Source organism: Orcinus orca, chromosome 8 (genome assembly GCF_937001465.1).
Source record: "Orcinus orca chromosome 8, mOrcOrc1.1, whole genome shotgun sequence".
Taxonomy (NCBI): Eukaryota; Metazoa; Chordata; class Mammalia; order Artiodactyla; family Delphinidae; genus Orcinus; species Orcinus orca.
The window spans coordinates 50,842,071-50,866,563 of record NC_064566.1 but is presented as its reverse complement, the minus strand read 5'-3'; the positions used below and the strand labels follow the sequence as shown (position 1 = coordinate 50,866,563).

Here is a 24,493-nt window from a genome sequence, read left to right as displayed (position 1 = left end):
GAGCGGGGCGCTGCGCCACGCGCTGGGGCCGGAAATTCCCGCGGCCTGAGTGGAGGAACCCAAGCGGAGAGTGCGGCGCCGCCTTCCACCTCCCCCGGCCGGGCGGGGGTTTTGGGCCCAGCGAGGGCCAGGCTGCCTGAGTGGGGGCGGGGGGGGGGGGCCGCGTCTGAGGAGCCGCGGAATCGGCGGCGGGTGGATAGCCGCGGCGAGCAGGGAACCGGACGACTGGGGTGCTCCTCAAGAGCCGCTCGGCGAGCTGGGAGAGCCTGCGCCCCCGCACCCGGGCCCCCGCCCCCTCGCGGTCTCCGCCTCCTTGCCTCACACACCCCCAGGGCCGCCGGAGCCCAGGCCTTCTCGGCGCTTCTCCTCCTTCTCTTCACACTCACCCTCGGACCCGGTTGTCCTGCTATCCGCCGGCCTTGCTCCCTCCGGGGCGAGTCCTCGTTCTCAGGCTCTCCTTAAACACACAAGCACACCCCGCTCGCTGGGCGGCCTTCTCCTCTTGGCTCTCCTCCTCCCCTCCTCACTTACGCCGCCGTCGGAGGAAGATTGATGTCCCTTCAGCATCATGCAGCCGCCGCCGAGGAAGGTGAGAATGCAGCTGGGGGTCTTTGAGGTTTTGGGGGGGATGCGTACAAGGAACGCGGCTGGGGCGACCACTGCGCCCCCTCCCCCTTTGCGCAAGGGGCCGTGACCGCCGTCGTCTCGGGCTTGTCACTGAGTTGCCGCCGGCTCCTGGCGGGGGGCGCGCGTTTGGTGCCTTCGCGTCGGAGGGGCGGCCAGGGCTCGTCCCCTCCACCGCTCGGTAGACCCCCCCATCCCCAGACATTTCACAAGAGTTTCGGGTGTGCGTGTGTGTATGTGTTATGTGTGTGTGAGAGAGAGAGCGAGCGCGCATGGCAGTGCTGCTCTTTGCAAAGTGCTTTCTCGGGGCTGCACCGAGGGGAGGCGGGGGAGCCCCTGCAGCTTGCAGAGCCTTTTGCTTGTGTGATTGTTTAGTCTGCACCAGGTTTGAGCCCTCCGCCCGCTTGTCGCCACCCTCCCCCATTGGCAAATTTACAGGGAATTTGTTTCCAGCTTAGCCTTAATGTTTGGCTCGCTTTTCCCACGGGGCAACCGAAGAGAAGTCGCAATAGTCACCCCCACCCCAAGGGAAAACAAGAAATTAAGCATTGAGCGGTTCTGTCTTTCTCTTCCCCATTCCTGCCCCGCCCCTCCGACTAGGGGGCGAGGAAGGTGGTGGTTCTGTCCCCAGGAGAGAGAGAACCGGGCCGTGCTTGGCGTGTGAGCCGTGATCTAGGCTTCGGGTGGGAGTGACGGAGTGACGGGTGCTCCGGGCTTGTCAGCAGCTTCCCCGCTTCGCCTTTCCAGAACTGTTTCAATGTCCCCCTCCCAGTTTTCCCAGGGACTGAGGCTGTGTCCTTGTCTTTTCAATCCTGCAGATGGTTACTGAGTGTCTCCTCTGGGTGGAGGAGGCTGTTCTATCCTCCCCTTGTGGGCAAACATTTGCTGAATGCCTAACTCATTCGTGTCTGCTCCCTCTTTTTTCTCTTTCTTAACCCGGGTTCTCCGGTTAAGTGAGTCTTTTTCTTTCACACACGTACCCTTACCCCTCCAGTGGCCCTGCTTCGGCCATGGGGGTTCCAGGCCCACTGTAACCTGGATCCCGGCCTGGCGGGCGAGGCACTGGCCGGTTTGCATATACTGTTCTAGCTGTTTGAAGTGGAAACGCCACGGGGACCGGCTTGCTGTGGTGGCTTAAAAGCACTGCATATGCTGGAAGGTCACTTTTGCTTTCTCCTTTGTGAGAAAGAGATTGTGATTTGATGTGCTGTCCAGCAAGTCGAGGGCATCATCCTGAGAGTGTGCTTCTCGTAGCCATTATGGAATAATTTAAGTAGTTGATTCATGCATATAATTTCATGATTGTGTAAGTTTCGGTCATGAGATATCTAGGCATTCTTATGCCCACTTCTCCCATCTACACTCTGCTCACCTCTCCTGATGTTTTAATGTCTTTGTATCCTTTTTGGAAGAAATAGAAGACAGACTCTTTTAAAGACCTGGATATGTATTGAGCTTGTACATGAAATGAAATGACTGGCAGTTTATTTTGCACCTCTTTAATCTGTAATTTTTATACTCGTGTACTTTCATTTAGCCTCTGCTTCAGGTTGTTTTAGCTAGTTTTTTCATTAATTATCTGCAGTAAACAAAATTATGTGGCTAATAATGGGTTTATGGTCCTCAGGGGAAAGGCAAGTAAGAGTTATATATTCTGACAAGTATTTCGTATTTTCAAGTAATTTTTTTTATTGTTAAAGTTGTAATAAGGCCTCATAAATATATGGTATATTTTAGGTGAAAGTTACACAAGAACTGAAAAACATTCAAGTTGAGCAGATGACAAAACTTCAAGCCAAACATCAAGCAGAATGTGATTTGCTTGAAGATATGAGGTAAGGTTATAGTAAATAGTTTGAGAATTTCTGTATCTCTATTTCAAACAACCTTTGCATTACCAAGCCCCAGGAACTGATGATGGAATTTCCTTTTGGATTTCCTGCTTTAAGGCTGTTAGAGCTTTGACTCAGCTAGAAATTATAACTGGAATTAACACAATACAAACTTTTTTCCTTTAGTGGAGAAACCTATAACCTACACATACTATTATGAAAAAACAAGGTTCTTACAAATTTATCAGTCAGATTATAATCACTGAAATAGAAATTCTTATTTAAATAATTTTTCTGCTAAATTTCTTTCTACATTTATTGACCTTAACGATTTCACGTGGAATTTTAAACTGACACATGGTTAATGGTTAATATCTGGGGGTGAGCCAGTCAATCTCAGATGATTATTAGAACATGATAAATATAACTTTGTCTTTGAACATTAAATTTAGTGGGAAATGTGTTTATCATATTTTATCATTAAAGTGACTTGTATCCCTATTCAAGATAACTTCTAATTAAAAAGATAAGACATCTTGCCAGCCTTGTGAAAGTCAATGTCTTTCTTTATAGAAGTAATCATGACTCATTTTATTGAAAGAAACACCACTGTTTTAACAATCCTATAGTACAAACTGACAGTTTAACAAACATTTTTGTAAAGGAAAATGATTTGCATGTTGAAACAGAGTCGCTGCAATTATTTCCCTTTATTAATACATTTATTAAATTGGAATTGGGTCTGTAAGCCTCATCAGTTACTTATTTTTTCCTGTGGTGCACAACCTCATGTTGGTTTCATGAAAAATATTAACTATATGTTATTATAATAAAACTATATGTGTTTGGATAGCTGAATTGTTCGTAGCCCAAAGATTTTTACTTAGAGTTCCTTTTTCCCCCCCATATTTAATTTAGATACTAAATTAATATTTCTACTATTTACGTATCTTTTCAGGGTTTCTAAGGCATATTAATTTAGACTCATCCAAACTTGGATATACCAAGATCATTGTTTTCTGACTGAAAACTACTCTATTTTTTTTTAACTTTTAATTTTATATTGGCGTATAGGTGATTAACAATGTTGTGTTAGTTTCAGGTGAAAACTACTCTATTTTAATTCTGCATTTGTTTCTTTGTTTTTCTTGTGGACACAGGGAAATTTTTAGACTTAAATAATTCCTGTGCAAGACACCTGAAACTTTTCATATGGTTACAAATTAAGCTTTTAATATTTATTAAGTGAATGAAGGTATTTTATATTTTAGCAGTTTAGGAAGGCAAAATTCGTTTGTAAGTAAAGATCCTCTGTGGGGTATGGATAGTCAGTAGTCATTAAATCCTTTTGATTATGTTCAAAAGACCTCTTGTTTGCATATTCTCTATTTCCCCTGTTGCTTGTACCTTGACTTACGGTCAGCCACATGGACACGTCACTGCTAAGTTGATGTAGATTGCTGCTCCTGTTGCTACTGTTTAGTTGTTTGTATTATTTCTGACTTCATCACATTTCACTAGCGTTGTTGCGGTAATATCCTAATTATTACTGTAGTGTTCTCATATCTTCCACCTCCCAATCTCTCCTTTTAAATCTGTTTTCCACGTTGTTACCAGTTAACTTTCTAATAATTGTTTATTTATTTATTTTCTTTTTTTAAAAAATTAATTAATTAATTATTATTATTTTTGGCTGCGTTGAGTCTTCGTTGCTGTGCATGGGCTTTCTTTAGTTGTGGTGAGCAGGGGCTACTCTTTGCAGTGCCCGGGCTTCTCATTGTGGTGGCTTCTCTTGTTGCGGAGCATGGGCTCTAGGCTCGTGGGCTTCAGTAGTTGTGGCATGTGGGCTCCGTAGTTGTGGCTCACGGGCTCTAGAGCGCAGGCTCAGTAGTTGTGGTGCACGGGCTTAGTTGCTCTGTGGCATGTGGGATCTTCCTGGACCAGAGCTTAAACGTGTCCCCTGCACTGGCAGGCAGATTCTTTTTTTTTTTTTAACATCTTTATTAGAGTATAATTGCTTTACAATGGTGTGCCAGTTTCTGCTTTATAACAAAGTGAATCAGTTGTACATGTACATATGTCCCCATATCGCTTCCCTCTTGCATCTCTCTCCCTCCCACCCGGCAGGCAGATTCTTAACCACTGCACCACCAGGGAAGTCCCTCTAATAACCGTTTATTACGTATCAGGTTCTCTGTGATCTTCAGGATAAAGACCAAACACTTTGTCATAGCACATGTGGCCCTTTGCAACCTAGGTACAAGCTACAAGCTTCATTTCCTGGCTTAGTTATTACCATTTCATGCCCATGCATATCCTTTCTCCTTATTCCCCCTGCCCTGGCCACTTAGGACTTCTGGTTATCTAATTGTATTCTCGACATTCATGCTTTTGTGCCCTCCTAATTTTCATCTGACAAATTCTGGTTACCACTAAGTTTGCAAGTTTGATCTTCTCTGTGATCTCAAAGAATTTTGATTTTGTGCATGCTTCTGGCTTCCCCCCTCATGTGAATTCCTTGAAGTCAGAGGCTAAGTCTTATTCATTTTTGTATATTTGTACCCTTTGTAAACAGCTGGCAGAATTGTTAAATGAATGTAACTGGTTATATTTACATGCAGCTTATTTGTGTTTAAGTGAGATATTTTATAAGCTCTGTTTGTAGGTGGCTGTAGTGGTGTCTGTTGAGCTTGTGTTTTAATTTGATTCATGTAGGCACTTTAAAATGTACTGTGGCTATTTGATGTAGAGTATATCTGTATTTATATATAATATGTAAATACAGAGACTGTTGGTGCTCCAAGGATTCATGGATTCTTTATTATTTTAAAGGAGTCAGTGTGTTTTTCTTCGTATTAAATAAATGGGATGAATCCCTTTATTCCTATATAGTTGTGAGCAGAATACTGTATTACCTCCTAAAACATGAGTTTAGGTTTCTGATTTGCTCCCCCCCAATGGTAATACTGAATTGGAAATAGAAAATTTTTACTCTCAATATTCATAACTTTAATTCCTTGAGGAGGAAGTGGTCTGGCTTTGTTGATTTGTCTTAGCACGTGGAATGACCTTCTAAAAAAATTCATTAGAAATCTCTGAACTTGGATTTTTATATGTATTATGTTGTAAAGCATCTTGCCTGCTTTTCCTTTTTTGAGGCTCTCACCACCTTCCTTCCCAAAATCCCACAAATAGCTCTCCTTCTCACTGATGCACCCCCCACCAGTGTTATGCTCAATTTCAATTAGTATGAATTCACCCCTCAAAGTGCAAATACCTTTAATTCTTGACATAAAGAAGTAAGTAAGCAGAGAGAAATTTTTTGACTTTAAAAAAAGTTAAAAAAAAAAAAAAAAGACCACAACACATTAAGCTGTAAATAGGAAAATTTTATTCTGGGTTATGGCTAGTTCCCACTCCCCTCCCCCCTTCTCATCTTCTGGAATTTTGAAAGGAGATCAATTATGATATAGTTTTTTTCCTTTGCTCTCTTCCCTTTCTTCAGTTCATTTGAGTTCCAGGGGTGCATGTAGAAGCTGGTGTGTTGGAGTAAAGTATGAGAAGGAAAGATAACTTATTTGTTGTTAATCAGGGACATTCCATGCTTTGGGGAGATTTTTATACTGAAGTGTTTCCTGTTGACTTTTGCTATCAGCAGTAGACTAGCATACTTTACTTTCTTTTTCGTTTATTATTTTTTATTCTCTCTTTGCTTTCTAGGGCCACTTATAAATAAGTTTCTAAATACTAGAGCCTATGTGTTGTGTATTAATATAATGTATTTCTTGTTTATTCTTATGATGTGCTAACTCGAGTCAGTAAAGAAAGTTCTTTGCAGGGATGCAGAATATAAAGAATTACCTTCTTAGCAGACATTTTTAGGTCATTATATAATATTGAAAAGTCATAGAATTTTAGAGTCAGGTGGATACTGTGATGTTTGCTGATTTTATAGATGAAAATGGAAACTGAGACAGTTGATAGGAAGTGAATCATATTGAGGTGGACTCTTCAGTTATTTCTCCTAATTTCTAGGCTAGTGTACTTTCCCCTATATCTGTATTTCCCAAGCTTCTAACCAAGGAACTCATCATGGCTCCCATTTTTGGAAACATTTTGCATATCAAAAAGTACATTTTTTTTTATTTTTCACTTTTCATATACTGAGCTGTCAGTCAGCTTTGAGTCAGTATTTTAAAACTAGTAACATGAGTCCAGCCAAAAGCAAAGATACTTAAACTTTACCTCAGAGCAGGTTGAGGGTATGTGTGGTTTCTCACAGTTGTTCTGAAAAATTTAACCTGGCTCAAGAAGCATTTGTCCTTTCTTTGCAGACATTTAGAGGTCTAGTGACCTCAAGTGAGGAATTGCTATACTATATGTTGCCTTCTCTAAACTGTAGGTTCATGGGAGTCACTGGGGATTGGATTCTGAAGTCTGTTGATGGAAGCTCTGAGACTTTTTTCATTGTCTCAGAGACCTTTATGTCTAAAAGGGAAACTTAGAGGTAATCTGGTCTAGAGGGTTTTTTTAAAAACAGGTTTATTGAGATCTAATTCACTTGCCATCCAATTAACCCATTTAAAGTTTTTTTGTATATTCATAGGGTTTTACAACCATCACGATACTTTAACTTTAGAACATTTTTGTCCCTCCTACAGGAAACTACCTATTAACAGTCACTTCCCATCACCTTATCCAGCCTTAAGCAATTATTACTTTCGCTCTCTGTAGAAGCAGAATCTATATAAATGGAATCATACAATATGTGGTCTTTGGTGACTGGCTTTTACTTAGCATAATGTTTTCAACTTTCATCCATGTTATAGCATCAATACTTCATTCCTTTTTTATTGCAGAATAATATTCCACTGTATGGATATACCACATTTTATTAATCTGTTCCTCAGTTGATGGACTTTTTTGCTATTATGAATAATGTTCCTTTGAGCAAATTTTTCTGTGGACTTATGTTTTCATTTATCTTAGGTATATACCTAGTAGTGGAATTGTTGGGTCATATGGTAACGGTATGTTTGACTTTCTGAGGAACTTTTCAAACTGTTTTCCAAAGTGGCTGTACCATTTTATATTCCCGCTAGCTATAATGTATGAAGGTTCCAGTTTCTAAACATTTTTACCAGTGTTTGTTATTGTCTGTCTTTTGATTATAGCCATTCTAGTAGGTGTGAAGTGGTATCATATTGTGGCTTTGATTTGCATTTCCCTAATAGCTTATGAAGTTGAGCATTTTTTTGTGTGCTTAATGGCTATTTGCATATCTTCTTTGGAGAAATGTCTATTCAAATCCTTTGCCCATTTTTTAATTGGGTTATTTGTCTTTTTCTTATTGAGTTGTAAAAGTTCTTTAAATATTTATCTTATCAGCTATATGATTTGCAAATATATGCAGTATTTGCAATATTTTTCCCACTCAGTGGAAGAATCACCTGAGGTAATTCTTATGTGCCCTAAATTTTGATAACCAATGAAGTGGTGAAAAGAATAAGGACTTTGAAGATAGACCAGAGATTGAAACTCAGCTCTGTCACTAATGCTGGATAATCTAGGACAAGTTACTAAGGTTCTCTGAGCCTCATATTTCATGTATGTAAAACAAGGTTAATGCTTACCTTTTTGCTTTTCTGTAAAAGTTAAATGAGATAGGTGAAATGCCAAGCATGGTAGATATTCACCATTGGTAGCTATAGGATGTTGTCTTATACAAGGTAACAAAATAAGTTATTGTGTTTTATTAATTCTAAGAAGCACATTTTTTTTTACATTCTTATATTTCTGAAATCCAGTTACATCTTACAGTTGCTTTTGGTTGTGATGTGTTTGTCCTTGTCTCTTCGTGCACAGAACTTGCAGAGTAGTTAGCAGCAGGCTTGGAAGAAAATCCCAGAGATAATGGTTTGAATACAAATGTTGGATCACCCAGGCTTTTGTAAAATAAATAAATTTATTTATTTATTTATTATTTTTGGCTGCGTTGGGTCTTCATTGCTGCGCACAGCTTTCTCTAGTTGCGGCGAGCGGGGCTACTCTTCGTTGCGGTGCACGGGCTTCTCATTGCAGTGGCTTCTCTTATTGCAGAGCTCGGGCTCTAGGCACGAGGGCTTCAGTAGTTGTGGCATGTGGGCTCAGTAGTTGTGGCTCGTGGGCCCTAGAACGCAGGCTCAGTAGCTGTGGCACAAGGTTTAGTTGTTCTGCGGCATGTGGGATCTTCCTGGACCAGGGCTTGGACCTGTGTCCCCTGCATTGGCAGGTGGATTCTTAACCACTGTGCCACCAGGGAAGCCCCCCACCCAGGCTTTTGATGGCACAGAGGATGATACTGTGTGGAAAAACAGTAATGACTGATTCAAAAGTGATTCAGAAGAGTTTGAGCCTGAGTGTGACCAGTTTATGCACCAATTTATTCATTTACCTTTTAAAAATTGTGCACAAGAGTAATACATGCTAAAAATCTAATTAATGGGGACTTCCCTGATGGTCCAGTGGCTCCATGCTCCCAATGCAGGGGGCCCGGGTTTGATCCCTGGTCAGGGAACTAGATCCCACATGCCACAGCTAAAGATCTCGCACACTACAACTAAAAGATCCAGCATGTCGCAACGAAGACCCGGCGCAGCCAAATAAATAAATATTTTTTAAAAATCTAACAAAGTTTAAAAGAGCTGTTTTAATAAGTATAAATAAAAATTGTATCAATAAGTGATAGGGTATTGTATCAATTTAAATGGCAGCATTTTTTCTTAGTGGAACATAATGTGACTTGCAATCAGTGGAGTTTTAGATATGGTGAAAATTGGAAGTAGCAGGTCAGGTGCTATACCCTGGTCTTCTTCATTCATTCAGCAATCATTGTTTCTCAATCCAGTATTCTTTCAAATTAGAACTTGATGTAAATCATGAGAGGGAGAAATTTTTTAAACAGAGTCATATGGAATTAAACTAAGGAGTAATAATGAAAGTTACCCACCACTTGGGTTAAGAACAGAAGTATTGAAGAATTTTTATGTGCCCTTTTCTTTGATTTGGTCTTTTTAGCCATACCCAAGTATATACGTATGAGAGATGGTGAAGATGATCTGAGTGGTAGGGTAGCTGGTCACAGCTACTGGAATGAGTACCAGCTTAGAGATATACAACCTGGGTACGAATCCTAGTTGTTAATCTTTATTAATTATGTGAATTTGGCCACAAGTAACCACAAGTTACTTAAACTTTAGTGAGCCTCATATTTCTTATCTGTAAAATAATGATAATTATAATACCTTATGGGGCTATTTTGATAATTAAAGTAATGCACATAAAAGCTTTCTTGCATAGTGTGTGGAACATAGTAGATGCTCAACAGATGCATGTGGACTGTAATTTTGTTAAGTAATTGAGAATATCTATTCAGAAATTATGGTCTTTGACTTACTCATCCTGTAAAGAGTTAACCTGTGGGTTAAAAAATGTAATGAACCTCGAAGATAAACTGTTCAAGTAATACCAAAGAATTTTCTTCACTAAGTTCAGCAGCCTTAGGTACCTTCCATCTTTCTGTGTGTTGATAATGATTCTCCTTATGATTGCTGGATGGCATACACAGTTCCAAGCATGCTATTCTCGTACAACATGAGGTGGAAAAAGAGAAAGGAAGTGCAGTTTCTCCTCATGCAAAATTTCCCTCTTTACCTTCCCTCCTTTCCTTCTACTAGGGAAGACAGTTTCTACCAGAAATTATCCCAGAAGACTTTCCCTTGTATCTCATTGGCTGAGTTTGCTTCATATGCCCCTGCAGCCTAGCTGCAAAGGAGGCTGGGAATGTGATTACCTTCTTGGAGAGGTGGTATTTGCCAGTAAGAAATAGGTATTGGTTGCAGTAATATGGCTTTTCCACGTTACTGTTTGCCCTGTTTGCCACAGGGACCCATTTCTAATTTACTCCTAGTGTTTCCCATAAAAGTGTAAAAAGTGTGTTGACTTTAGATTATGAAAGATATAGCTAGAATTTCACTTGTCCCAAGCAGATTGGGAATAAGAGACTCCTTAGAAACCATTTGTATCCCCTCCTTTCAACTGCTTTTAAGTTCAGTGTCTTAGGTTGGGAGTAGGTTTTTGTATTTACCGTAGGTAATGGGCCAGTAGGCCAATGGCCTCTTAGGATTCTCCTGTTAAGAATACTTAAGAGTGTTTAAATATCTTGCCACTTCTGGTTTTCTGATAATTTGGGGAAATCGTGGTCTAAGGGCCCTCCAGGTAGTTTCATTTTTGCTGAACTCCTTTTACTTCTCAGGTGAAAGTGTTAATAAGTAGTAAAGCGGCTAAACTGAAAGCAGGGAAGGACAAATAAGAGCTAGAATTACTCCTAGAAATTGAGGATTGGCAATTCTGTCATGAAAGTGTAGAGAATGAAGCCTTTTACCTGAGGAGGCCTGTGGTGATAAGTTGATGTTTTTCTTTGTAAATTCTTTGAATGTTCATTTGAATCCCACAGATGCTGTCTGTTTTGTTGGTGTCAATCTTCAGGAATGATCTGATGCATAAGCAGGAGTTAGAAAGTCCGGTTTGTGCTGTTGGCTCTTCAGTGACTAATTTGGGAACTAGGCACAGAAACGCAACCCTCTAGTTTGTTCCATTGCTGCAGATTTCCTGTCATGTGTTGGTCAGGACTAACTTAATAGAATCTTAGCTGATATTTTTATTTCATTTTATTGTTTCCTCACAGTATTCCTTGGTCATGCTTTAACATTCCATTTGATCTCCTTTTTGGCATTCATATATGAGTGTCTTGTCATCCAGATGTTTTCTGTTTTGTGAACTTTGAAATAATCCCAATTCAAAAAGAAAATGTTATTTCTGGTGTTATGTAAAGTGTTACCATGTCTGTGGTCCCACAGGAAACAACTGGGAATATATATCCCTTGATTATATTTTAGTGTTATTTGTTTTCCCCCCATTGGTGGCTGGAGAAGGGGGCGAGAGGCAGAGACTTTTTATTGTATACCCTTTTTGGTAAGTTTTGAATTTGGAACTATGTGAATATTATCTACTCTTAAAACTAAAATGATTCAGTATTGGTGAATATTTTATTGCTTGTCTGTTTAAGATAACATACTATAAGAATTTATATTAGTTGATGCTAAAATGTCATTTTTGGCTTTTAGTTAGTTTTTAGTGAAGTTATTTTCATCATTAATAGACTTTACAGTTTAATTCTAATATATACCAAGTATTAAGAATACTTGATTCACAAACTTCATAAAATGATTGGTCTCAAGCTGGTTGTTGTTCAGAGTTGGGGAAACAGGCTCTGTGTATTACTGTTCTTTTCTTTGTGTGTTGTGGAATTGTTTTGTCTCCAAACAAGCAAACATATTGTGTGGTTAGATTGATGTCCAGCTCAAATTTTATTTTAGTTAACTTTATTCAAAGGTTTTATATCAAAGTCATCATTTAACATATTGTTTCTATGGTAAAATGTATTTTGCATTATTAGCCAACTTTCTCCATGGGGAATTCTTTCATCTGTTTTACTCTAGAGGTATTTTATATACTAGTTTTCTCAGCTATATTGACCTAATTGAATATTTTTGGTATTCCATCTGCTTCCCTTGCATTTTTAGCTATATCTTTCTATTTTTCAAGTGGTGTTTTAGGTGTTACACCATGCATCTTTAATCACTCATTGTACACCTTGAGTTAATATTATACCATGCCACATAAGACACTTACAACAGTCCAGTTCTAATTACTCCATCCCAGACTTTGTGCTGCATACTTTATAAACCTCATAGTACAATGTTAGTTTTGCTTTAAACACAGTTATCTTTTAAACAGATTAAGAGAAGGAAAAAAACTTTTATATTTACCAGTTTTGACTCTCTTCCCTTCTTGAGACCAATACATAGGTTTGAGTTTCCATCTGGTGTCATTTCCGTTTCAGTTGAAGAACTTTCTTCAGCATTTCTAGTGCAATTCTGCTGGTGGCAGTTCTCTTAGCTTTCACTTATCTGAAAGTGTCTTTATTTCACCCTCATTTTTGGAAGATAATTTTTGCTGGATATAGAATTCTGGATTGACAGTTGGTCACTCCATTATCCTCTGGCTTCATTGTTTCCGATGAGAAGTTAGTTATTATTTATATACTTGTCTTGTCCTCTTGTATCTAATGTGCTCCTCCCCCCCCCTTTCTGATGGCTTTTTTCCTCCTTTTTATTGTTTTTCTGCAGTTTGAATGTGATGTGACTAATGTAAGTACCTTTGTAATTATTTTTCTTGGGGGTTCATTTAACTTTTTGGATCCATAGGTGATGTTTTTCAACAAACCTGGGAAATTTGGGGCTATTATTTCTTCAACTATTTTTTTCTGCCCCACTCTCTCTTCTTTCCTTTTTGGACTCTAGTTACACGTGTGTTAAACTGTTTGATAATAATCTGTGTTCTTCAGATTGGATAATTTTTAAAAAATTAATTAATTTATGGCTGCATTGGGTCTTTGTTGCTGTGCACGAGCTTTTCTTTAGTTGCGGCGAGCGGGGGCTACTCTTCGTTGTGGTGCTTTCCCCCCTGATTATGAGTCACGTTTCCTGCTTATTTGCATATCTAATAATTTTTGATTATTTGGACATTGTGGATGACACAGTATAGGATGTTTCGATTGCATCATCTTTCTTTAATGAGTATTGAGTTTTGGGGTTCCACTGAAAGCCTGTGTGTCCAAGGTGTGCAGCATTATCTCCACTCTGGCTGAATTGGAATTCCAGTGTGTCCCAGCAGTGTGCAGTTTCTGGTATCTGTTCGGCTCTCAGGCCTGCAGTAGTGACTCTCCTAGGCCTCATGGAGTCTCACCCTGGCTTATGTGTGGCCTAATACTCAGGCAAGGATGCTCAGGGAACCCCCATGCAGATTGCTGGGGCCACCCCTTCTCATTGTTGTCTCCTCTCTAGTACCCTGTCCTACAAATTCTAGCTTCTTCAGTAGCCCAGAACTGTGATCTCTGCATCTCAATTCAGTGAGACCATCACGCTTGGCTTAGGCTCCACTTCCCTGTGATGGAGTTGGGAAAGTGTCTCGGGCAGAAAGCTGGAGCAGATGTGGTACACACTTCCTTTGCTGCCAGTTTCATACCTAAAAATAGTAGAGTCATATATTTTGTCTAGTTCTGTAGATGTTACTTGAGGAGGGCTAGTCTGGTACCAGTTACTTCATCATGGCTAGAAATGGAAGTCTACTTCTCAGATGTATTGGAAGAAGATATTTAACTGATTATGAATTTATATATATTTAATATCTACCTAATCTAAATTAATCCTTTGCTTTTGGATATATGAATTTGGATATTACCTATAAAAATGTATGTATTCTGTAGCACAAACATTTTTTAACAGCTTTATTAAGATATAATTTTTATAAAAAGGACATACTATGTAAAAAAAAGATATAATTGATATATTATGTAATGCACTTATATAAACTGTATAATTCATTGGCTTTTGGTATATTCACAGAGTTGTGCATCTATTACCACAGTCAATTTTAGAACATTTTCATTACGCTAAGAAGAACCCTGCACCCCTTAGCCATTACCCTTCCCTTTTCCCCCCATTTGCCCAGCCCTAGGCAGCCACTAATCTACTTTCTGTAGGTTTATTTGTTCTGGACATTTCATATAAATGGAATCATACAATATGTGGTCTGTTGAGACTGTCTTCTTTCACTTGGCATAAGGTTTTCAAGGTTCATCAGCATTTTAGCATCTATCAGTACTTTATTCCTTTTTATTGTTTGGATATACACTTTTTTTTTTTTTTGCTTTTTACTGTAACATTTTAAAATTGAGATATAATTGACATATAACATTCTTTTCAATTTAGGTGTACAACATAAAAATTTGATATATGCATATATTGCAAATGATCGCAGTAAGTCTAGTTAACATCTATCACCACAGATAGTTACAAATTTTTTCTTGTGATGAGAACTTTTAAGAACTTTTACTCTCTTAGCAACTATCAAATATACAATACAGTCTTGCTAACTATAGTCACCATGCTGTACATTATATTCCCAGGACTGACTTATCTTATAACTGGAAGTATGTACCTTTTGACCCCCTTTACCCATTTCGCCCACTCTCTGCCTCTGGCAACCACCAATCTGTTCACTGTATCTATGAGTTCAATTTTTTTTTTTTCTTAAAGATTCTACATGTGAGTAGGATCTTGTCTTTCTCTGTCTGAATTATTTCACTAAGCAAAATGTCCTCAAGGTCCATCCATATTGTCACAAATGGCAGGATTTCCCTCTTTTTTTTATGGCTGAATAATTTTCCTTTCTGTGTATTTTTGTGTATACATGTGCATATATCGATATACATATCACATTTTCTTTATCTGTTCATCCATCCATGGTCACTTAAATTGTTTCCATGTTTTGGCTATTGTAAACAATGCTGAGATGAACACAGGGATGCATATATCTCTTCAAGAGAGTGATTTTATTCCTTTTAGATACATACCTAGAAGTGGAATTGCTGGATTATGTGGTAATTCTATCTTTAATTATTTGAGGAAACTTCATACTGTTTTCCATAGTGGGTGTACTAGTTTGCATTCCCACCAACAGTGTACAAGGGTCCCCTTTTCTCCACACTCTCACCAAACACTTGTAATTTTTTTCCTTTTTGATAATAGGTATTCTAACAGGTGTGAAGTGGTATCTCATTGTGGTTTTGATTTGTATTTCCCTGATGATTGGTGATGTTGAGGACCTTTCACTTATCTGGCCATCTGTATGTCTTCTTTGGAAAATGTCTATTCAGATTCTCTACCCAGTTTTTGTTTTTTTTTAATGTTTATTTATTTATTTGGTTGTGCCAGGTCTTAGTTGTGGCTCACGGGCTCCTTAGTTGTGTCAGGCAGGCTCCTTAGTTGCGGCCCGAGGGCTCCTTAGTTGTGCATGCAAACTCTTAGTTGTGGCACACGTGTGGGATCTAGTTCCCTGACCAGGGATCAAACCCGGACCTCCTGCATTGGGAGCTCAGAGTCTTATCCACTGCGCCACCAGGGAAGTCCCTCTGCCCATTTTTTAACTGAATTGTTTTTCTCTATTGAATTGTATGAGATCTTTATATATTTTGGATAATAGTCCCTTATCAGATATGATTTGCAAATATTTTCTGTCATTCTGTAGGTTGCCTTTTCATTTTGTTGATGACTTCCATTACTGTGCAGAAGATTGATGTAGTCTCACTTGTTTATTTTTGCTTTTTTTGCCTTTGCTTGTGCCATCTATAATGTAAAATATTAAAGATGATAGAAGGAGGGTGCCATTCTCTGGTCATTCCTTGAGTCAGGCTTTACTCTTATTATCATTAATAATATAATAATAATAATCTAATTCAAGGAATGACCAGAGAGTGTCACTCAAGAATGACAGTTCTTGGGCTTCCCTGGTGGCGCAGCGGTTGAGAGTCCGCCTGCCGATGCAGGGGACACGGGTTCGTGCCCCGGTCCAGGAAGATCCCACATGCCGCGGAGCGACTGGGCCCGTGAGCCATGGCCGCTGAGCCTGCACGTCTGGAGCCTGTGCTCCGCAACGGGAGAGGCCACAACAGTGAGAGGCCCGCATACCACAAAAAAAAAAAAAAAAAAAAAAAAAAAAGAACGACAGTTCTCATGTTTTCCTAATGTATGTATCTGAATCTGTTGGCTTTTTAGCTATATTCCTTTGCATTATTATTTTTTGTGGCTGCCCTGGTGATTACAATATACATACTTAATTATTTACTGTCTATGTGCAGTTAATATTTTACCACTTCAGATAAATTGTATAAGTGTTATATCCATCTAGGTCCATATCTACCCTTCTTTCCTTTATGCTAAAGTGATTATTTGTAGTATATCTACACACATTATAAACCCCACAAGACAATGTTACAATTTTTGCTTTAAACTGATACATGGTTTGTAAGTAAATTAAGAGGGAAAAGTCAAAAGTTCTAGAAGTCTTTTGTATTTACCCGGATATTTACCATTTTCAGTGCTTTCCATTCTTTTCTGGGGATTTGAGTTTCTATCTTGAATCATTTCCTTTCATCCTGGAGAACTTCCTTTAACATATCTTTTTTGTTTTTTCTCCTTATAATTTTTTCAGCTTTACTGAGATATAATTGACATGTAACATTGTGTAAGTTTAAGGTGTAGATGTGTTGATTTGATACACATGTATTGTGAAATGATCACCACAGTAGCTTACTTAATACCTCCATCACCTCACATAATTACCATTTCTTTTTTGTGGTGAGACCATTTAAGATCTGCTCTCTTAGAAACTTTCAAGTATCCAGTGCAGTATTGTTAACTATAATCACCAGGCTGTACATTAGGATCCCAGAACTTTTCCTATAATGAAAGTTTGTATACTTTGACGAACATCTCCCCATTTCCCCCACCCCCCAGCCCCTGGCAACTACCATTCTACACTCTGTTTCTGTGCGTTTGGCTTTTTTAGATTCCACATATAAGTGAGATCATATACAGTATTTGTCCTTCTCTGTCTGACTTATTTCACTTAGCATAATGCTCTCAACGTCCATCCATGTTCTTGCAAATGGCAGGATTTCCTTCTTTCTCATGGCTCAATAATATTCCATTGTATATGTGTCATTCACATATATACATATGTATATATAATTCATATGTCATTCATGTGTATGTGTATATATATACATATACATATATATATATATATATATACACACACCGTGATTCTTTATCCATTAATTTGTTGACAGACACTTAGGTTGTTTCCGTATCTTGGCTATTGTCAGTAATTCTGCAGTGAACATGAAGTTGCAGATATCTCTTCGAGATAGTGATTTTGTTTGCTTCAGATATATATCCAGAAGTAGAATTGCTGGATCATTTGGTAGTTCTACTTTTAATTTTTTGAGGAACCTCCACACTGTTTTCCACAGTAACTATACAAATTTATATTCCCACCAACAGTCCACAAGGGTTCCCTTTTCTCCACATCCTTACCAACACTTGTTATCTCTTGTCTTTTTGGTGACAGCCATTCTAACAAGTGTGATGTGGTATCTCATTGTGGTTTTGATTTGAATTTCCATTTAGTGTATCTTGAAGTTCAGGTCTGCTGATGACAGTTTGGTTTTATGTGAAAATTTCATTATTTAGTCTTCATTTTGAGGGTATAATTGCTGAGTAATGATTTCTGGCTTGACAATTTTCTTTTTTTTAATCTAAGTGTAGTTGGTTTTTACAATGTTATGTTAGTTTCTGGTGTACAGCAAAGTGATTCAGTTATATATATGTACACACACATGTGTGTGTGTATTCTTTTCAGATTATTTTCCATTACAGGTTATTACAGGATATTGAATATAGTTCCCTGTGCTATACAATAGGACCTTATTGTTTATCTATTTTATATGTAGTAGTGTGTATCTGTTACACTCCTATTTTATCCCTTCCACTGCCCCCCCCTTCCCCTTTGGTAACTCTGTTTTCTATGTCTGTGAGTCTGTTTCTGTTTTGTAAATAAGTTCATTCATATCATTTTTTAGAATCTACATATAAGGATATCATATGATATTTGTCTTTGTCTGACTTACTTCACTTAGTATGATAATCTCTAGGTCCATCCATGTTGCTGCAAATGACATTATTTCATACTTTTTAATGGCTGAGTAATATTCCATTGTATTTATATACCTCATCTTCTACATCCATTCATCTGCTGATGGACATTTAGGTTGTTTTCATGACTTGGCTATTGTAGATAGTGCTGCTGTGAACACTGAGGTGCATGTACCTTTTCGAATTAAGAGTGTTCTCTGTATATATGCCCAGGAGTGGGATTGCTGGATCATATGGTAGCTTTATTCTTTGTTTTTTTTGGGAACCTCCATATAGTTTTCCATAGTGGCTGCACCAATTTACATTCCCACCAATAGTGTAGGAGGGTTCCCTTTTCTCCACACCTTCTCCAGCATTTATTATTTGTAGACTTTTTGGTGATGGCCATTCTGACCAGTGTGAGGTGATACCTTGTAGTTTTGATTTGCATTTCTCTAATAATTAGTGTTGTTGAGCATTTTTCCATGTGCCTGTTGGCCATCTGTATGTCTTCTTTGGAGAAATGTCTATTCAGCTCTTCTGCCCATTTTTTGATTGGGTTGTTTGTTTTTTTGATGTTGAGCTGTATGAGCTCTTTGTATATTTTGGAAGTTAAGCCCTTGTTGGTCACATCATTTGCAAATATTTTCTCCCATTCTATAGGTGGTCTTTTTATTTTGTTTTTGGTTTCCTTTGCTGTGAGAAGCTTATAAATTTGTTTAGGCCCCACTTTTTTGGGTTTTTTAAAATATAATTCTGAATATACTCTATTTTTAAAATAAATTTATTTATTTATTTTTATTTTTGGCTGTGTTGCATCTTCGTTGTGGTGTGCAGGCTTCTCATTGCAGTGGCTTCTCGCTGTGGACTATAGGCTCTAGGCACGCGGGCTTCAGTAGTTGTGGCACGCAGGCTCAGTAGTTGTGGCTCGTGGGCTCTAGAGTGCAGGCTCAGTAGTTGTGGCACACGGGTTTAGTTGCTCCGTGGCATGTGGGATCTTCCCAGACCAGGGCTCAAACCTGTGTCCCCTGCATTGGCAGGCGGATTCTTAACCACTGCGCCACCAGGGAAGTCCCCACTTGTTTATTTTTGCTTTTATTTCTGGGATATACCACGTTTCATTTATCCATTTATCAGTTGATGGACATTTGGGTTGTTTCACTTTTGGCTATTATGAATAATGCTTCTGTGAACATTCATGTACACATTTTTTTCCATGTACGTGTGTTTTCCTTTCTTTTGGGTGATGCCTACATGTGGAATTGCTGGGGAATGTCTTAGCTCTATCTTTATTTTTGTTTGTTTACTATTTATTTACTGATTTGGCCACACAGCATGCGGGATCTTAGTTCCCTGACCAGGGATTGAACCTGTGCCCCCTGCAGTGGAAGTGTGGAGTCTTAACCACTGGACTGCCAGGGAAGTCCCTCTTTACTCTGTCTTTAAATGTTTAAGGAACTGCCAGACTGTTTACCAAAGGGACTGCACCATTTTATATTCCCACAAGCAATGTATTGTTCTGATTTCTCCATATTCTTGCCAACACTTGTTGTTGAACATTAATTATATCTCAGAGCCTCCCAGTACCTATGCATTCTGTCATCATCACCATCATCATCCCCGTTTTGTAGATGAGGAGACCGAGGCTCAGATTGGTTAAGTGACTTGCCCAAGATCAGAGTACTAAGCATTAAACATCTGGGTTTGAACATAGGTGTATGCCTGACTTTAAAGTTTAAGTTCTTTGTCCATTGAAAACTATTGGTATATGATATATATATCATTTGAAATCAAGGGAAATTTCATCGTATTTCCAAGCAGTGAGAGCACCTATGTAGATAGATATTTTCTCAGCCTTTATTAGCTTTTGGCAGGGATCCATTGAATATAGGAACATCTTTTCCCTGGTTTTGATAGCTGTACTGAGTTTTCTTGAAAATAGAAGACAGATGTCTTTCAGGATTATTTTAAATAACTGGGGCACAGCATTTTCAGTGCCCAGCATGTCTAGATATTTGGGAGGGAGTGTCTTGTTTCAAGAGTTACTACTTAGAATAGATACCAAAGAAGAGGTGTAAGATTCAGTGCCTTGCAGATCTTTCAGTCTGGCTGATTAGTACAGGATGGAAGAAGATCCACTGCCTGGAGTTTCATGTTTTTTCAGATGCAGGATTGTTGAAGGACTGTGTGAAAACTGGACTTTTAGAGATCTTTTGGCTCTTCCAATAATTATATCTGGGGTTTAGGTTGTATTTTGAGATGTTTCCATAGTCAAAAATGCCTTATCTATTTTTTTTTTTTTTGTTTTTGTTTGTCGTTATAAGTTAAGACCAGGAAGTTTTGTGGTCTCGGGGCGAAGGATACCATTTCTGAATAGAACTAAAGTGTTGCTATGCAGCAAGGTTTTTTCTGGCCACCTAATTATGTTTATTTTTAACCTTTTGGCAATGTACCTAAAATAAAATATACTCCACAAATAGCTTAGAATCAGCTCATACTGGGTGGTAGAAATGTATATAATCTCATGATACTTTATTTATATTAGTAAACTCACTTTAATAAAAAAATTATTCTTTACATGTTTGAAACTAATAGGTTGCAAAAGTTATTGAAATGCTTTTTATGTAGAAAATAGGTGCCTATTAGCTAATTATGTTGTTTCATTTTGTATAACTGTGTGCATGAGGACAAATATTTTTCTGAGGAGAAAAGAGTAATCATAAATTTACTTACAGGAAAATAATTAGATTTTCAAAGTTTCATTAGTTTATAATAAATACGGAAGAATAATAGTAGCAAATTGTAAAACTTAAAATTTTTTAAATGACTTTGACAGTGGCCTGTTTTGTTAATATAGCATCTTTTTACGTTGATTTAGGTCTAGTCTTGATATATTAGTACACATGTATTAAAATTAAGTCTTCACACCTCCTATATGTTATACATCAGTATCGTTTTAAGGAAGGAGAAAGCAAGGAAAAAGATCTCAGAGATTAATTTTATGTAACTGGCAGGCAGAAAACTGAAAGATTTATGATGTACTATCTTTTAAATGTACAGTGTAATTCAAGTATGAGGAATAAAATGTATCTTGCACTCATGATGTTTAAAGACAATGTAGTAAAAAATTATGTTAGCTTTTATTTGCATCCTATAGAAATAGCAAAAGTTCTCATTTGATTAAAATGTTTGATATTTGTTCCTTGCCATGATCTCAAAAGAATGTGTGTTCCATTTTAATAAAAGATTATCTGACTAATGAATGTCTCCCACTCTTCCTGGCAAAGGAAGCTTGGCATCTTAAATTGAGTCTTAAGCATGATATATTATAGATGAAAACATTTAGAGTCATGGTATTCAAAGGTGAACTTGACTATGGATCTCCCAACAAAATGATTCTGGCAACTTTGTTAATATTGATAAATCCTAATGGAAGGTTATTTTTTTTTTACTTAAAAATGCAGCTTTAGGTGGGTTTTTTTTTTTAGCTTTTTTAAAAAAAGTTTATATTTATTTTTGGCTGCTTTGGGTCCTCGTTGCTGTGCTCAGGCTTTCTCTAGTTGCAGCGAGCAGGGGCTACTCTTTGTTGAGGTGTGTGGCCTTCTCATTGCGGCGGCTTCTCTTGTTGCGGAGCATGGGCTCTAGGCACGTGGGCTTCATTAGTTGCGGTGCGTGGGCTCAGTAGTCGCGGTGCATGGGCTCAGTAGTTGTGGCGCACGGACTTATTTGCTCCGCGACATGTGGGATCTTCCTGGACCAGAGATCGAACCTGTGTCCCCCGCATTGGCAGGCGGATTCTTTTTTTTTTTTCTTTGTGGTATGTGGTCCTCTCACTGCTGTGGCCTCTCCCGCCGCGGAAAACAGGCTCCGGACACGCAGGCTCAGCGGCCATGGCCCACGGGCCCAGCCACTCTGCGGCACGTGGGATCCTCCCGGACCGGGGCACGAACCCGTGTCCCCCGCATTGGCAGGTGGACTCTCAACCACTGCGCCGCCAGGGAAGTCCCTAGGTGGGATTTTTTAACCCTTTCTTTCCCAGGTCTTTTGTGTGTGTGTGCCATGAGATCAACACTTTTGAAAAATGAGAGGACATAGTAATCTTCTATCGTCATGCAGTTTTTACTGAATTGACCTAATACTGCTTAAAGGATGTTATGATAAAATGCATTAGAAGGTTTCTTGTGACTGTCTTCATCTTAGGGCCTATCTATGACAAACTTGGACTTCAGTTTCTTTGTGATAAAATTATCTGTTTTCAGGTAACTCATTTTGACAGCATTATTTCTCTTTATTTATAGTACATCAAGAGCTGAAAGGCAAAGGAGTTTAAAGATGCCCAATTAAAATAAGACAGTTGGAGCTTCCCTGGTGGCGCAGTGGTTGAGAGTCCGCCTGCCGATGCAGGGGACATGGGTTCGTGCCCCGGTCTGGGAGGATCCCACATGCTGCGGAGCGGCTGGGCCCGTGAGCCATGGCTGCTGAGCCTGCGTGTCTGGAGCCTGTGCTCCGCAACGGGAGAGGCCACAACAGTGAGAGGCCCGCGTACCGCAAAAAAAAAATAAAATAAAATAAGTCAGTTGGTCAACACATGTAACTAGAGAAAAAGCAGCTGTATTTTAGACTGCGTTTAATCAGTCTGAGAGGTGGTGCTCCCCAACTCCTGTGGTGTTGGGAAGTAGGAGGAGGAAAGATAGTTATGTGATGAGGAAGATCATAGAGTTTTTCCAAATTTCTGAATGTTTCCATCACAATGTGATGATATTGCCTTTGAAATATTTTGAATTCCCAGAATTAAACACAGCTTATTCAAATGTAGGTGATAACGCATTGTATAAGGAAGAATCCCCTGTGGACTTTGCAACATTACAGATGCTTGGCCCTACTCTTAAGATTCAGAGTTGGTTGATTTGGGGGAGTGATCTGGGCATGTATATTTTTAAAAGCATTGCAGATATTCACATTTGTAAGTAAAAATGAGAACTGGTGTTCTAGGAGTTATCACAGTTGTTTAATATGCATTTCAGATCTTCTTCCTGACCTTAGGCATTCTAGGAAATGTTGCCTTGGCTAAGAGATACTACAGGAGAGGTGGATTTCTAAGATGTATAAAATTATCAATTGGTTAATCAGCCTGAGTAGAATAACTGAGTAGATTATTTGTAGGTTGAAAATGTCAGCAAGGGACTTCCCGTGGGAAGGTCCAGTGGTTAAGACTCCCTGCCTCCACTGCAGGGGGTGCAGTTTCGATCCCTGGTTGGGGAACTAAGATCCTGCGTGTGGCGCGGTGCAGCCAAAAAAAAAGAAAATGTCAGCAAAATAATGGGTAACTTTTCACGTTTATTTTACTTTTAACACAGTCTTGTTGGATGAGTAAGAAGGTGGTGGTCTGGCTTGTTATTAAGTGTTTTTCTCCCTTCTTTTATTTGTATGTGATTTTTAAAACTACATCTATATATAAAAATGATTTTATTATTATTATTTTTTTTGTTTTTGGTGGAACAAGGAAGGATGAATAGTTTTATAAGTATAATTCTCTGATTCTCCAAGTGTGTTTCCTAGACTAGTAGTATCAGTACCAACTTGGAACTTGTTAGAAGTGCAGTTTCTCTGGCTTTATTCCTGTTGACTGAAAAAAAATGCACAGCATGAGATTTATGAGTTAAGTTTTATTTTGGGCAAAATTAGGATTATAGTCCGGGAGATAGCCTCTCAGATAGCTCTGAGGAACTGCTCTGAAGAGGTAAGTGGAAAGGTATGTGATTTTGGTGAAGGAGGATATATGTGTGCAATCAAGCACACATTTTGGCAGAAGGTTACTGCTAGTCACAAGAAGGTTGCTGTTAGTCACAAGAGGCAGATGTCTCTGTTAATGATTTTAGTACTTTTCTAGATATGAGAAGATGCAAGAAATTGGGCTCATAAAACCTCCTGAAATTATCTATTTTTTTCCAGTTTTTCCCAGAGAACAGAGTGCCTCATTCTTTATCTCCACCCTGAACTCCTTTCAGGGTGTGTGAAGGTCAGCAACTGAAGTGACTAGTGACCTAATCCTTGTAGAGGCAGAAGGCAAGTGATAATTTTTAGTTGGCATCCCAAACCTACTGAATCAGAAACTCTGGGAGTGGGACCCAGCAAGCCCTTTTAGGTGATTCTTATGAATGTTAAAGTTTGAGGACCACTGTTACAAATTATAACTGTTGTTTACAGTGGTGTTTTATTATTTACCTATCTAGTACTTAACTAATTCATTGTTAGAACTTCCAAAATTTTATTTTAGATAATGCTCCAGTATTTTTGTATACATCCCTAAGGATGTAGACATTTTTTGGCCCTTAAAAATTACTAATATTTTGTTAAGACTTTAAGCTTTACAGGTTGCTTTTCTGTTTTTAAAATGCT

At 38.7% G+C, this 24,493-nt stretch overlaps 1 protein-coding gene across 6 annotated transcripts in view; it reads left to right on the top strand.

Annotated features, from left to right (window-relative positions):
• Positions 1-208: 208 nt before the first annotated feature.
• The window catches only part of FCHSD2 (FCH and double SH3 domains 2), a 295,266-nt gene continuing 270,981 nt past the window's right edge, over positions 209-24,493 (top strand). The window contains exons 1-2 of one of the 6 annotated variants that reach the window (XM_049714265.1): positions 209-589; positions 2,362-2,459. In XM_049714265.1, coding sequence (XP_049570222.1) covers positions 569-589; positions 2,362-2,459 — 119 coding nt within the window. In that variant the 5' untranslated portion in view covers positions 209-568. The remainder of the gene's footprint in view (positions 590-2,361; positions 2,460-24,493) is intronic. The other 5 variants (XM_049714263.1, XM_049714266.1, XM_049714264.1 and 2 more) reach the window with 5 other exon arrangements.